General features: G+C 47.4%; 1 protein-coding gene across 5 annotated transcripts in view; it reads right to left on the reverse strand.

Annotated features, from left to right (window-relative positions):
* Nucleotides 1-15,136, reverse strand: part of GTPBP1 (GTP binding protein 1) — a 28,523-nt gene that overhangs the window by 12,801 nt on the left and 586 nt on the right. Inside the window, exons 1-4 of one of the 5 annotated variants that reach the window (XM_058431167.1) lie at nucleotides 15,045-15,113; nucleotides 12,406-12,517; nucleotides 5,276-5,456; nucleotides 4,072-4,420 (exon numbers count right to left, since the gene is read on the reverse strand). In XM_058431167.1, coding sequence (XP_058287150.1) covers nucleotides 4,072-4,420; nucleotides 5,276-5,456; nucleotides 12,406-12,466 — 591 coding nt within the window. In that variant the 5' untranslated portion in view covers nucleotides 12,467-12,517; nucleotides 15,045-15,113. Of the gene's footprint in view, nucleotides 1-4,071; nucleotides 4,421-5,275; nucleotides 5,457-12,405; nucleotides 12,518-14,004; nucleotides 14,113-14,245; nucleotides 14,331-15,044; nucleotides 15,114-15,136 lie in introns of those variants that run through there. The other 4 variants (XM_058431166.1, XM_032139877.2, XM_032139876.2 and 1 more) reach the window with 4 other exon arrangements.

Below are 15,136 nucleotides of genomic sequence, written 5' to 3' on the forward strand. Positions count from 1 at the left end.
CAATTGCACCTGTTATTACTGTTATTATCCTTCCAGTAACAATAAATGTTTCCAAATATCACCGTAAGGACTGGTTACATAAATCAGGGCACATGTACAAAATGTGCTGTACAAAAGAAGGAAGAAATTTTTATCTACTGATATGGACTAATCTCCAAAATATGCTTTTAAGGGGGGGAAAAAAAAGTAAGTTGCATACAGAATGCTGTCATAAAAAGAGATGAGTGCCGGGCGCGGTGGCTCACGCTTGTAATCCCAGCACTTTGGGAGGCCGAGGCGGGCGGATCACAAGGTCAAGAGATCGAGACCACGGTGAAACCCCGTCTCTACTAAAAAACAAAAAATTAGCCGGGCGTGGTGGCGGGCGCCTGTAGTCCCAGCTACTCGGAGAGGCTGAGGCAGGAGAAAGGCGTGAACCTGGGAGGCGGAGCTTGCAGTGAGCTGAGATTGCGCCACTGCACTCCAGCCTGGGCGACAGAGCGAGACTCCGTCTCAAAAAAAAAAAAAAAAAAAAAAAAAGAGGTGAGTGGTCAGCTGGGCATGGTGGCTCATGCCTGTCATCCCAGCACTTTGGGAGGCCAAGGTGGGTGGATCACCTGAGGTCAGGAATTCGAGACCAGCTTGGCCAACATGGTGAAACCCCTTCTCTACTAAAAATACAAACAAACAAACAAAAAAATTAGCTGCACGTGGTGGCGGGTGCCTGTAATCCCAGCTACTCAGGAGGCTGAGGCAGGAGAATCGCTTGAACCAAGGAGGCAGAGGTTGCAGTGAGCCAAGATTGCGCCACTGCACTCTAGCCTGGGCAACAGAGTGAGACTCCATCTCAAAGAAAATAAAGGCCAGGCGCGGTGGCTCATGCCTCTAATCCTAGCACTTTGGGAGGCCGAGGCGGGCGGATCACGAGGTCAGGAGATCGAGACCATCCTGGCTAACACGGTGAAACCCCGTCTCTACTAAAAATACAAAAAATTAGCTGGGCGTCGTGGCGGGCGCCTGTACTCCCAGCTACTTGGGAGGCTGAGGCAGAAGAATGGCATGAACCCGGGAGGCAGAGCTTGCAGTGAGCTGAGATCGCACCACTGCACTCCAACCTGGGCGATAGAGCGAGACTCCGTCTCGAAAAAAAGAAAAAAAGAAAAGAAAAGGCAGTTGTGGATAAGTGGTGACTGATTCATGGCTTAAAAAAAGCAGCTGAAAGTTATTTCGGAAACATCTGAAATAACATAAATACAGACTAAATATTTGAGGATATTAGGTAACTATTCTTCATTTTCTTAATTGTAAAAACAGTAGGAGACAGGCCTTACTTTTAGGAGCTGTATGCTGAAGTGTTTGGCAGTGAAAAGTCACAATGTCTACATTGTGACTTTGTCCGGGGTGAAGACATTTCCACTATTTTCAAGTGATTCAGCCAAAAACAAAAACAAAACAAAAAAAAACACCAAACTAAACATATATACTTGGCTGGGCACGGTGGCTCACACCTGTGATCCCAGCACCTTGGGAGGCACCAAGGTGGGATGATTACTTCAAGCCAAGAGTTTTGAGACCAGCCTGGGCAACATAGCAAGATCTCATCTCTAAAAAAATTAGTATTAGCCAGGCATGGTTGTGCACGCCTGTAGTCCTAGGTACTTGAGAGGCTGAGATGGGAGGATCCCTTGAGCCCAGGAGTTTGAGGTTATAATGAACTACAGTCGTACCACCGCACTCTAGCCCGGGTAACAGAGTGAGGCTTTGTGTCTTTAAAAAATATTAAATCAGGCTGGGTACGGTGGCTCACGCCTATAATCTCAGCACTTTGGGAGGCCAAGGTGGGCAGATTGCTGGAGGTCAGGAGTTCCAGACCAGCCTAGCCAACATAGTGAAACCTTGTCTCTACTAAAAATACTAAAAATTAGTTGGGTGTGGTGGCGCATGCCTGTAATCCCAGCTACTCGGGAGGCTGAGACAGGAGAATCATTTGAACCCAAGAGGCGGAGGCTGCAGTGAGCTGAGATCACACAACTGCACTCCAGCCTGGGCGACAGAGCAAGACTCTATCTCAAAAAAAAAAAATTTAAATAAATAAAAAACATATATACACATATGTACCAACCATATATACATATAAATATGGCAAAATGTTAATGATTGCTAAATCTAAGTGGTGGGTTAATGGTATTCGTTGTACTATTCTTTCACCTTTTCTGAATGTTTAAAATTGGAGGGAGAGAATATATACACATTTGCTGATCTGAGTACAAAATATCTCTGGCAGGTACACAAGAAACTGGAAACACTGGTTGCCTCTGGGAGGAAACTTTTCACTATTTTGTACCATACTAAACCAGAAGAAAATTTGAAAGAAAAGCTGCCATGATGTGTTTACACAGGGCCCTATCCATTCCAGTGTGTCACGGAGACGCCCACTGGGTTTCCATGGCTCCCAGATGAGTCACCCCTGCTGGCACTTCCCTCTCCCTCCACCAGGACACCTCCACAGTCTTCCCTACGTCTTCCCGTGCCCATCAGCCACCTTTCTAACCCAACATAGACTTGCTTTTGCTCTTCCCAACCTGGAGAAGAGAGTGCTCTACGGCTGTTTTCTATATATTTTAAATATTTTTTCCTAGAAGTCAAATGCCATGGGACTATAATGAAACATTTCATTGTTTTCTACAGAAAGGTTAACATTTGGATCACAACCAAAAAGTCAGATAATATATATGTCACATTTTGTCCTGGGTGAAGACATTTCCATTAATTGGTCTTACTCACTGTAGCTCAGCTGGAAAAATGCTTATTCTCAAGCAGTTTCTATACCCTTCTTAATAGCAACCCAACAACTACCCCAAATACGCCCTCTGGATCTTCCGCTAAGATCCCTTCCTGGCAAGCAGCTTTCCTCAGCCCAGTCAAGAAGCTGGTCATGGCCCTTTGCAACATTGAAGGAACTGGGAAATGAAGGCATGCTGAGGTCCCAAAAGCCTCAGGCAGAGAGCCTACGAGTGTTCACACGGCATGCTCTGCCTCTCTTTACTGCTCTCCAGTTTAGGGAGAATTTGCTTGAGAACCTATGTTTGTGCAGCAACTTGATCAAGTTTGCTATGAACAGATGCTTATGTTTACTACATTTATTAATACAGGCAGCTGAAGGAATCGAGAAATGGGGAAGGGTTTTGGGAAGGCCTTGCCAAGGGAACACTCGAGGCATGTGTGTCTCTGACTCTCTCCCTTCCCGCCCTCCCTCTTCCTTACTCCTGCTGTGAAAGCTGTGGAGATGTGCACACGGTTACAGGCCTTGCCGCTCCCCTCAGCACTCCCACTGTCTGTCCAGGGAGGAAGATCAGTGGGTCACAAAGGCAAGCTTAGCAATGAGATCCAACACAGAGCCCTCTGCTCCCTTTCTTTCTCAGTTAATCTACTAGATGAGCTGCTTAAACATTTTTTGGTTGTTTTTAATGTTCCTAGCAGGAATAGCTGCTTAAAAATTTAATCACGCTTGACCCTAAGCTTTTTGGGAGCCTCTGGACAGCCCTGTTCATTGCTGTATCATCAGACCTCACATAGTACCAGACACATAAGAGCCTCTCAACAAGGGCTGTGCACTGGCCGATCCTCCTCCCAGGCTCCAGGAGGCCACCTTTCAGGGCCTCTCGACTGTGGCCTGTGCCTCCTATGGCTATCTTCTCCATTTCTTCCCCAGGCCTGCCCCTCTGAAGGTACTATCTACCTGGTGTCACCTCCTCAAAGTAGCCCAATCCTCTGCAGAAAACATTTCTGAAGGTAACAATAAGCCCCAGGAGAAACCCTCCTCTATGCCGCTGCAAAAAATAAGACAGGTCTTCAAGGGTACCTGGTTTTCACCAAGAGGATCCCTTCCCTAGACTAATGTAAGGGAGAGATCAAGGTTCAAGCCTTGAGAAGACCATTACTCGAAGGACTGGGCACCCCTGCAAAACTTGCCAGCCTCATCCGATGTCAAAGCCCCAAACCACTCAGTCTCAGAACAGTTTCAGACTTGCGCATAACCAGACCCAAGCAGCCCTGCTGAAGCCTCCCCTCCTTGGGGCGCCTCCCACTCACCATGAGCATGCAGAAGTCAGGCAGATGGCCTGTCATGCCGAAGACGGTGGTTTTCAGGTACTTCTCATGACCAGCCAAGTCGATGAAGGTAATGACTTTAGTGGACTTCTCACAAATCTTGGTCCACTCCAGACTGCCGCCATGGCTGTCAGGCTTGTTCACTACATTGCCTTCACTGTCAAAGCCCAGAATGTCGTTGCCCACACTGCTGGTGCGACCAGATTCAATTTCATGTTTGTGGCGGAAGAGTTTCTGGCGGGCAAAGCCTCGGCCATTGTCCAGCTCCCCATGTGTCAGGACCCCCAGAAGCGTGCTTTTGCCGGCATCCACGTTGCCCACCACTGCTACCCTGCATGTAGATGAACCCATACATCTGTGTGAGAGTTAGTGCATGAGTGAAATGGAGCAACCATCATAACCCCAGTAACTGGATCCGCAAGTCCAGGCTTGCCCCTGATCCCCTCCTTGAGCAGAAGGAGCACAGTGGGAAGGTTCCTGGAGCTGCTACTGTAGAGTCATCAGAAGGGCCCAGACTCCCACAGCGGCTATCTCCCTTAACTCCCACTAGCTTCTGGGTGCTGCCAGGAAAAGCCGCAAGGCTACCAGAGGCACAAAAGGCTCTTCTCGCCGGGCGCGGTGGCTCACGCTTGTAATCCCAGCACTTTGGGAGGCCGAGGCAGGCGGATCACGAGGTCAGGAGATCGAGACCACGGTGAAACCCCGTCTCTACTAAAAATACAAAAAATTAGCCGGGCGTGGTGGCGGGCGCCTGTAGTCCCAGCTACTCGGAGAGGCTGAGGCAGGAGAATGGTGTGAACCCGGGAGGCGGAGCTTGCAGTGAGCCGAGACTGCGCCACTGCACTCCAACCTGGGCGACAGAGCGAGACTCCGTCTCAAAAAAAAAAAAAAAAAAAAAAAAAAAGGCTCTTCTCCATGACCCTGGTTTCCAGGCTCACAGGCTGAAGGGAAAAGAAACACACCCACAGAGAATGGCCACAGAATGCATGGCTGGCCTCTCTCATGCTCTTCCCAAAGGGACAGGGAAGTGCAGAATTAGAGCAAGGAGCCCATGTCTCCAGACACCCGGACACTCTTTCCACGCCTCGGGAGGGGAAAGGATGGAGCTGACACACCGAGTGCCACAGGCTCAGTCACCAACCTTTGTGAAGAATGGGGACCCCAAAACGTCCTGAGGCCTCCTCACCTGACCTCCAGGAAGTCATTGTCTCCTACTCGTTTCCGGACCAGGTAATCACGCACGCGGCCCCCAGCTTCTTGCCGTTCCCGCAGAAGGATGACATCGGCCTCTATCTGTTCCGCCATGCTCTTCACTGTGGCGTAGGAGGCCTCCATGTCAGCTTCACTCAGCCCATACTCAGTCCCATCTGGTGACAAGAGCCCAGACATCAGCAGGAGAGGGAGTCCTGACCAACCAGCCTGCCAACCAGCCAGCCAGGAACCCCACCTAACAAAGGCCACCAACCCCCGACCCCAGCACTGCAGAGGAACAGGGGTCCTCTCTACCTGAGAGAAAACCTGGGCACACACCAAGTTAAAACATGACAGTGCCACAGACCTCTCCGTCAAGCAGAGCATTCGCTACTTCATTCAACAACAGCCACCGAGGCTCTCCCAGGTTTTATGCCAAGCCTCATGCTGGGTACTAGGACTACAGGTGCCCCTAGGAAGCTCACAGCCCAGTGGGGGAGGCAGACAGGAAATTAATTAATTGCAATACAGCTCGAGTGCTGCACTCTAGGACTGTGCGAAGAGAACATAAAGCACTGCCTGGGGAAGCCAAGGACAGTTTTGCAAAGGGCTGACGCCAAGCTAGGTCAACAAGTGCTGGGCCTGCAGAAGGAGGAAAGACATCCTAGCCAGAGGAACAAAGCGTGGCGTGGCAGATCATGGCAAGTTCAGGGACCAAGAAGCAGCTCAGTGTGTTGGGGAGCAGGATGGGTGACATGGAGTGGCGGGAGACCACATGAGAGGTGGAAGCGGCACAACAGACGGACAGCAGCGACACACCTTCTGCACCAGGCACTGAGACACTGTAGGCTGAGGCAGGGGAGTAACACGATCAGATGGCTGTGGGTTAGAAAGATCTCCTGGGTAGCAGTGCCAAGTGTGGACCAGCAAGTGAGAGACCAGTAAGGGGGAGTACAGTTAGGAAGTAATTCTAATAATGCAGGCAAGAGATAATGACAACAGAAAGATGGAGGAAAATGGGGGAGGAATTCAGAAACATTTTAGAGATAAGATTTTTAACTGAGGTGGCTCAGGTGACATGTCCAGCAAGCAGCTGGAGAAATGAGTTTGAGCTCAGGACAAGGAAGGGAATCAGACAGAAGGCAGGACCAACCGACCAAACAGTTATTGAGCTCCTACTATATGACAACCCGTCAGCTGCTTTCCATGAGGCGCTGGATTTAATTTCCACAATCACTCCCTCAGCCTTTCCCAGCTGTCCTGTCTCCAAGAGCGCCCCTGCTCCTTCCCTGGCTGGCTAACCCCTTCAGCATGTGTGACTCTCTTCCCCCGCACTAAATATTCTCCTTGTCTCTTCTTCTCTTCCTCCCACTCCAAACAAGCTCCTAAACTAAGGAAAGGAAAACCACCCCCCTTCCCTTGCCCCTGCTTATCTGCAAAGCTACCATCTCCTGTTTTTCCTTTCACCATCAAACATCTCGAGAGTCATCAACGCGTGTTGACTGTACTACCCCACCATCTACTCACTGGGAATCTGCCCACTACAGAAGAAACCGCAGTTGTCACATGCCACCAGTGGCCTTTTTTTCTTTTTTCTTTTTTGAGATGGAGTCTCACTCTGTCACCCAGGCTGGAGTGCAGTGGCACAGTCTTTGCTCACGGCAACCTCTGCCTCCCGGGTTCAAGCGATTCTCCTGCCTCAGCCTCCCACGTAGCTGGGATTACAGGCGTCCACCATCATGCCTGGCTAAGTTTTGTATTTTTAGTAGAGACGGGGTTTCACCATGTTGGCCAGGCTGGTCTCGAACTCCTGACCTCAAGTGATCTGCCCGCCTCGGCCTCCCAAAGTGCTGGGATTACAGGCGTCAGCCATCATGCCTGGCCCACCAGTGGCCTTCTAAACTCTCTAATGCCCTCTTCTTGACTCCTACAGCATTTGATACTGCTGGCCACTCAGCCTTTCCCTCTGGAAGCACTTTCCTCCCACCCTGCTCACGCATCACCTGACCTCTCCTGCTGTGTCTCCCCACCCCTGTGTCCCTGAATGCCAGTCTTTTCCAGTAGTCTGTCAGTGGCCCTGTTCTGTTTCCTCCAAATTTTCCCCTTGGCCATCTTGTTCTATGGCTTTCGCTGTCATTTTGAAAACTATAAAAACACTCATTCCTAACAACACCCTATGCCCAGAACTCCAGACTGAATTTCCAATTGCCTGGATAACTCCTAGAAGTCTGATATCCAAACTCAACACCCAACCCAACCCTCTTTTAAACAACAGCACAAACACTAATAATGTTAATAAAGCATTTTATTTCTCACTGTAATCTTATGAGGTAGGCATTACTGTTCCCTTTTAACAGTGGGGTAAAAAGAACCTAGGGAGATCTCAGAGCTTGGGGGAGGCCATGAGTTCAGGTCTTCAGATTCCAAAACTAGAGCCTTTTCCTCTAGAGCAAGGGTTCCTCTCAAGTGCCTGACCAGTTCCTTCTTTATTTCTGACAATGACAATACCATCTGTCTAGCCACCAGTCTCCTCAGTCCAGTCCTGCTGATTCTAGCATTTTACCTTGCCTCCTTCCCTGATGTCTGCCCTTTTTGCCAATCCGCAGCCACCAGCCTGATTCAGGCTCTTATTCTACCTGAACCACCACAACAGACTCTTTAACTTTTGTCTTTACAAATTCAGTCTCTATTCCCTCCAACCGACCCCTTAAGGTCCTAAATAAAGCACAGCTCTGACGCTGTCACTTCAAATCAAAGGTTCTGAATGGCTCCCCAGGCCCAACTGCTTAACAGCCTCCCCATTTGTGCCATACTCCCTCCTCACTCTCCCCTTGTAAGCTCTGTCCTGGTGCAAGTGGCCCCATCACACACACACCACTCCCCTTCCTTGTACTGGGGTTCTCTGCAGGGTCCTAGCTCTACACCTTTGCTCATGGATTTCCTATCCTGGAAGCCCAACAGTGCACCTCCTCCTGGCAAAATCCTACTCATTCTGCCCACAAACGTCTATGTCTCCCTTACATTTACAATGTACTGCCTTGCGCAACAGTGTTTTGGATACACATCCTCCCCTCTCCGCACAATACATAAGCATCTTGAAAACAAGGAACATACTGCAACAATTTCCTGATGCCCCACAACCAGTGCCTTCCCTATATCAAGTCCTCAAATGTTTGTAAAATGTAAAACAAATGAACAAAGAGGGAGCGGTTGGGCTGAGGAGTTTCTAAATGCATGGCAAAGTGAGCTGTGAAAGCCTTCAGGGTTAGAGAAGGGTTTGCTGGGAGTGTTCCTGAGAAGGCTGGCTAAATTCTATTGAACCTCCCCTGCTACTGTTCTTTCAGGTCCTGCTCCACACCAAGGGCTATCACCAACGTCACCTTGTCCATCAGGGCTCTCGGTCAGTCACATTACCCGTCTCCAGCATGCATCACATTCCTCACTCTGTGGAAGTGGAGACAAAGGTGGAGGAGAAAAGCTGCAGAGGTCCAATTACTAAAGGCCACATACTCAGCCATGCCAGACGCTAATCAGATTTCCATCCTGCCGGCTCATTTACCTTTCTTACATGTATTCTCCTCTTCTACAGGCTGCAAAGACTCCCTAGACTTTCAGAATAAAAGTCTAACCTCTTTGGCATGGCATTTAAGGACCCTTAGAATCTGAGCCCTGCCTTCCTCTGCCCAGCCTCTCCTCCTACCACTCAGGACCTCATACTCTCCACTCATCCTACTAGATTACTTCTGGTCCACTATATATTCTTGTCTCCAATGCCTCCATGCCTTTGTGAGAATCGTTTCCTCTGCCCATTCACTATTCCTTCCATTTATCTGGAAAATTCCTACTCATCCTTTAGAATCAATTAAAGGGCAGCTCCTCTTCACAGCCTTTCTTGACTCTTCCACAAAGACTTAGTACTCCTCTGCCGGGCGCGGTGGCTCACATCTGTAATCCCAGCACTTTGGAAGGCTGAGGTCGGGGGGATCACCTGAGGTCAGGAGTTCAAGACCAGCCTAGGCAACGTGGTGAAACCCCGTCTCTAATAAAAATACAAAAATTATCCAGGCATGGTGGCAGGTACCTGTAGTCCCAGCTATTCGGGAGGCTGAGGCGGAAGAACTGCTTGAACCCAGCAGGCAGAGGTTGCAGTGAACTGAGATCGTACCACTGCACTCCAGCCTAGATGGCAGAGAGTAACTCTGTCTCAAAAATAATAATAATAATTTTATAAGACTTAATACTCCTCCTATGTCCCCTGAGCTTTTTTTTAATTGTTTTTCTTTTGAGACAGAGTCTCACTCTGTTGCCATCTCAGCTCACTGCAACCTCCACCTCCAGGGTTCAAGTGATTCTCATGCCTCAGCCTCCTGAGTAGTTGGGATTACAGCGGTGCACCACCATACCCAATTAATTTTTTGCATTTTTAGTAGAGATGAGGTTTCACTATGTTGGCCAGGCTGGTCTCGAACTCCTGGCCTCAAGTGATTGGCCCACCTTGGCCTCCCAAAGTGCTGAGATTATAGGCATGAGCCTTCTTTTTCAAAGAAATCTCACGATAAATCAACTACAACCTGGGACCCTTAAAAAAATTATTACTGCAACTACTAATATTAGCTAACATTTATGTAATGCTCACTATTCACGATGATTTCCTTGAATTCTCATTTAATCTTCACTACTACACCATGGGAGAGATTCCATTATTATCCCTATTTTAAGACAAGGAAAAGAGTCAGTAGGCAAATCTAGGCCTGCCAGGTTCTAGATCCTATAGATTAGTCCAGACTGCCCCCTTTTAAAATATCAACATTGAGAATGTATTCTTAAAGAGCACATTCCTCTACATTTGTTACAATTTTAAATGTCTCATTTATCTATACAAAATTTCTGAGGTAGGATGAGGAAGGTATCATTATTCCCATTTTACAGAGAAAGGATGTGATAAACAGAGGTGAAGCAGCAAGGAAATCACTGATGAAACTGACTCCTTGGGGCCGTGTATCTGGGTTAGTCTTCTGTTTAATGTTCAACTTGTTTAACTAGTTATGATCTCTTTCTATTTGTAAAGAATTCCAGCAGGAGTCACTATGAATCTAATAGCATCCAACTGGTGGATTCGAGGATGATGCTGGGGTGTACAGATGTGTTAATAAATATCTGACATCTTACGCTTTGCCATGGGTGGGTTTGCCATGGGTGGGTTAATTGCCATGGGTGGGGTGTGAGTTGTCAAGGCATGGCAAAATTCACTGAGTCCACATAAAAGGATGAGGGGAAAGGGGAGTCTTAAGAATCTGGGTCTTCAAAAACAGACTCAACACTTGTCAAAATTGACCTATATGTGGTTCCTGAAATTCTACAATCATTAAGTGATCTTTGAGTGGTTCATCTTATTAGAGCAGGCCAGATGTGTACCTGACATCAAAGCTTCAAAAGGCTACCAATGATCTCCTAGTCAACAAATGGAATTTTTTTTTTTTGAACCTGGCACTCATTGCTGCCTCTGTAGCACTTGATAATGCTAATCAACTCTCTCCCTTTCTCGATATGCAACCACTTAGTTTGCCTATCTCTCTGACCATGACTTCCTTTAGGTGGTAAGACCCTCAACTAGGGAGGTAGCAGCAAGGATGGGAAGGAAAGAACAGATACGAAAGATATTTCAAAGGAAGGCACAGCTGCATCTGGAGAGCAAATCCTTCTTCTTTATGTCACTCTTACAACATTTCCAAATACTGTTTTCCATGGAGGTTATTTGTGTATATGCCATCTTTCCTCCTTGGGGCAGGGATCGGATTTTAAGTCTCCAAAAGAGCTTTGCAACAGTGGCAGGCCTTAGAAGATACTTAATAGATATGTGTCAAATAGTTTAAGAATGATTTTGAGATTTCTTCAATCTTCAACTCAAACTACAAATGAATTATTACCTGGCTTTACAAAGCCTACATTCAGCAAAGAAAAGTGTTTCTTTAATGATGCATCCAGGCCCACCTGGGCTTCCTGCAAAGATGACAGAGACAAGTGCTGGTATGGGCTGAATTCATAATCGTTAACAACCGCAGCTGTCATTTCAGCAAAGATAATCCCATAATGAAGATGAAGGTAAGCAGGTCTTGTATTGAAGTTGTTAACTAGGAGCAACCAGGGGAAGAAACTGTAATATACTCTGGGATTGTTGAGGGCTGCCTTCCTCTAAAACAGTAGGTTCTGTTACAAGGAATAAGCAGCTGGGAGAACAATAACCAGTCCCTTTCAGAATGGTTACAAGCCTATGTGTCTGACAGGATCCAGTGGAGAGAGAAGATGACCTGTTATCCCAGCTAGCCAGACTAAATAGTATGGTCTGGGGCAAGGAGCCTGACAAGAGAGGAATTCTGGGCATCTTTTCTTTGCTGACAGCAAGAAGAATCACGGAGGTCCTCTGCTAAGCAGAAAATAAGTAGCAATGGGATCTGTAAACAGGGCCTGGAAGGGAAGACCTCCAGCTGCCCAGGAATAAGCTTAATTCTAGACCTAACTATGGCTTGCCCTATGACCTTAGACGAGAAGTTCCTTTGCTTTGTGCTTCATTTCCTCTTATGCAAATAGAGAGTACTGGAGGTAAAAAGGAAGAATCTGTAAAACTGCTTGGAAAGTCAAGCACATTATGGCCACTAACGTCAGAATTAACATTCGCTTTGTACTTTCATGTACTCCAAACAGTTCTGCAGACACTAAAGAATCACTGTAACTGAGACACATAAGCAGAAAAGTTCAAAAACAGGGGAAAATGTGCTCTAAATAATTTCTTTTTTTTTGAGACAGAGTTTCGCTCTTGTCGCCTAGGCTGGAGCACAATGGTGCGATCTTGGCTCACTGCAACCTCCGCCTCCCACGTTCAAGCAATTCTTCTGCCTCAGCCTCCCGAGTAGCTGGGATTACAGGCGCCTGCCACCACGCCCGGCTAATTTTTTGTATGTTTAGTAGAGATGGGGTTTCACCATGTTGACCAGGCTGGTCTCGAACTCCTGACCTCAGGTGATACACCTGTCTTGGCCTCCCAAAGTGCTGGGATTACAGGTGGCAGGGCCACCGCACCCGGCCCAATAATTTTTAAAAATAAAGTGAAAGGAAAACTATGCTCACCTGATCCCTGCCCAATGACATATATGGTCTCTCCGCATCCCTCGTCCATCCTCTCCCACATCTGCCGAAGTAGGCTGTCATACTGCTCTGATGTAGGGCTCACTAGAACCAGCTAGAAAAGAAACCAACAGCCTTAGGACCACACTTGCTAGAAGAGCACCACAGCCAAAGCGGATCAATATAGCCTAACCAAAGATCCTGACTGAACCCCATAGCACCCTCATCAAAAAAGGCTGCACAGCCCCTTCATGCCCTCTCTGCTTCTCCTGAAGTAGCCTTTGAGCCTCAGGCCTTATATTAGCCAAATAATATACTAAAATGTGTATGTCTGAGCCATAACCCATGGTAAAGAGGGCACAAGCAGCCTACCTCCTGCTGCTTAACAGGAAGGGCAGGACCCAAGTGACTGAGAATATGGCACTGTGGATAGAAAGCGCAGTGCTTTCCATCTACATGCCAAAGTCTTCTACCTGCAGTTGGCATCTGGAAGCCCACAAGACATATACCTCATATACCTCCATGCCCTCCACCCACAGGCCAGTGGCTCTCAGGATAACAAAAGAATTCTGTTCTATCTTGTCTTAGCTATATTGAATATTTGGGAATGAAAACTGCCTGCAAGACTCATCTTCATCAACAAAACACCATCACCATTACCACTACGAGGAGTATTAGCACCATCATTTTGCAAATGTCTGCCAATAACATTAAAGTGTCAACCACTTACTTGGTTGGGGAAGCCATTTGGCAATCAGACCCCATTCTCTAACCACTCCTGTGTGACCTTGGACAAAGAATTTAACCCCTCTGAGTTTCAGTTTTTCAATCTATAAAACGGAGCTAATACTACCTGCATCCTAAGGCCACTGTAAAGAGCAAATATAATAACATGTAAAGCATCTAGTCCACAGCTCAATAAATGTGAAACTACAAGGTTTTCTTCACCCAATCATTCCCAGAAAAACCTTGTTGGATGAAACTAGCCACCACTATTCACTAAGTGTTTCTCCCTTCGGAAACTCTCGGAGCCTTAGGTCTCCACATTTTTTATTGTAAGGACATGAACTTTTAGCTTCTAATCTGTTCCTCTGGAATCAATCTATGCAACCCAACCCTTCTCTCCCTCCACACCATCACTTTTTCTTTTTGATATCACCAATATTAAGATACATATGAATTTTTTAATTGTGAGGAGGACTTCCCCAGCTATGTGATGAAATAACACTTTTAGGAATATTAAATGAGCTGGTCAAGAAATGAAGGTACTACCGTCTTTGCAACTCTGCCCTGCAATTTCCTACCATGTTTCTTTTTTTTTTTTTGAGACGGAGTCTCGCTCTGTCACCCAGGCTGGAGTGCAGTGGCCCGATCTCGGCTCACTGCAAGCTCCGCCTCCCGGGTTCATGCCATTCTCCCGCCTCAGCCTCTCTCAGTAGCTGGGACTACAGGCGCCCGCCACCACACCCGGCTAATTTTTTGTATTTTTAGTAGAGACGGGGTGTCACTGTGGTCTCGATCTCCTGACCTCGTGATCCGCCCGCCTTGGCCTCCCAAAGTGCTGGGATTACAAGCGTGAGCCACCGCGCCCGGCCTACCTACCATGTTTCTTTTGCACCTTGACCATGTGTTGACATCCAGTTTGTTTGCTCTTGAGTCAGGTCCATAATCTTGTAACTTCCTGAGTTGACTCATCAGAGCTTGTAATTGTAACCTGGATGTTTCCTGGGTCTTTTACATCGTCCTGGCCATCCCTCTCTCTAAGTTTGGCCATCTTCATTATGGCATTACAGGCACAAGACAGGACCAACTTTGACAGGCTAGCTGGCTTCCAAGCGCTCACCTGAGACTAGAATGGCAAACAGCAGTTGAAAATAACTTGCTTAGGTTGCAGGGAAAGTTCCTTCTAGTTTAGGACCAAGTTTCATGCAAATTTGCCGCCATAAACTATAAAAAGTCACAAACATTTTCAAAGCTGGATAAAATGTCTATCGTAACTATCCTACAAATGTAAGTGGTGGTATTGGTGTTCTATCTTTCACCCACTGCTATTTAATCTGCACAGGAAATTAGGAACTATCTCGTTCACTTCAAACATTTACTGAGTCTCTAGTATGCATCAGGCACTATTAGGTGTCTTCTTATATATTTCTAATTTTTACAACCCATCTGTACTTTAAGATGAGGTGGTTGGAAAACTGAAAGGTTAAGAAACTTTCCCAACGTCACAGAGCCTTTCGATGGTAGGGCAGGAAAGGGAGCCCAGCCCTGTCTAACTCCCAAGTTGGCATTCTTTCCCTAAGGAACGTTAAGCACCTTCAAAACACCAGTCACATCTTGTATTTACTTTTCTATTCTTCACAATGTCAAGCCGTTGGCGAGGCCTTAATTCCTGCCTACCTTCTTGACAGCTCAAAAAACACGGTTTTAAACGTCCTTCACTGCTCCACTCATACAAGATGAGCTTCCACTCACAGGATAGCGAGACTAAGGGGCCTGCCCATCTTTCCATTTTGCTTCGGGTGGGCTCGAAAAGTAGACATTCTCGGACATGCTCCTCCCCAGCTGAGTGACTACTTTCTGTTTCCTTTCCCGAGTCTGGGAAGAGACGCGGCTGCCACCCTGCCCTGGCCTCCGACTACCTGTCTTCGTGAGCGTCTCGGCCCCCTGCCCGGGCCCCCTCGCCCCTCTGCTGTCCCGCGCGGTCCAGGGAGAGGAGACTCTCGGTCTCCGA

The sequence above is a fragment of the Hylobates moloch genome, unplaced genomic scaffold (genome assembly GCF_009828535.3).
Source record: "Hylobates moloch isolate HMO894 unplaced genomic scaffold, HMol_V3 SCAFFOLD_19, whole genome shotgun sequence".
Classification (NCBI taxonomy): Eukaryota; Metazoa; Chordata; class Mammalia; order Primates; family Hylobatidae; genus Hylobates; species Hylobates moloch.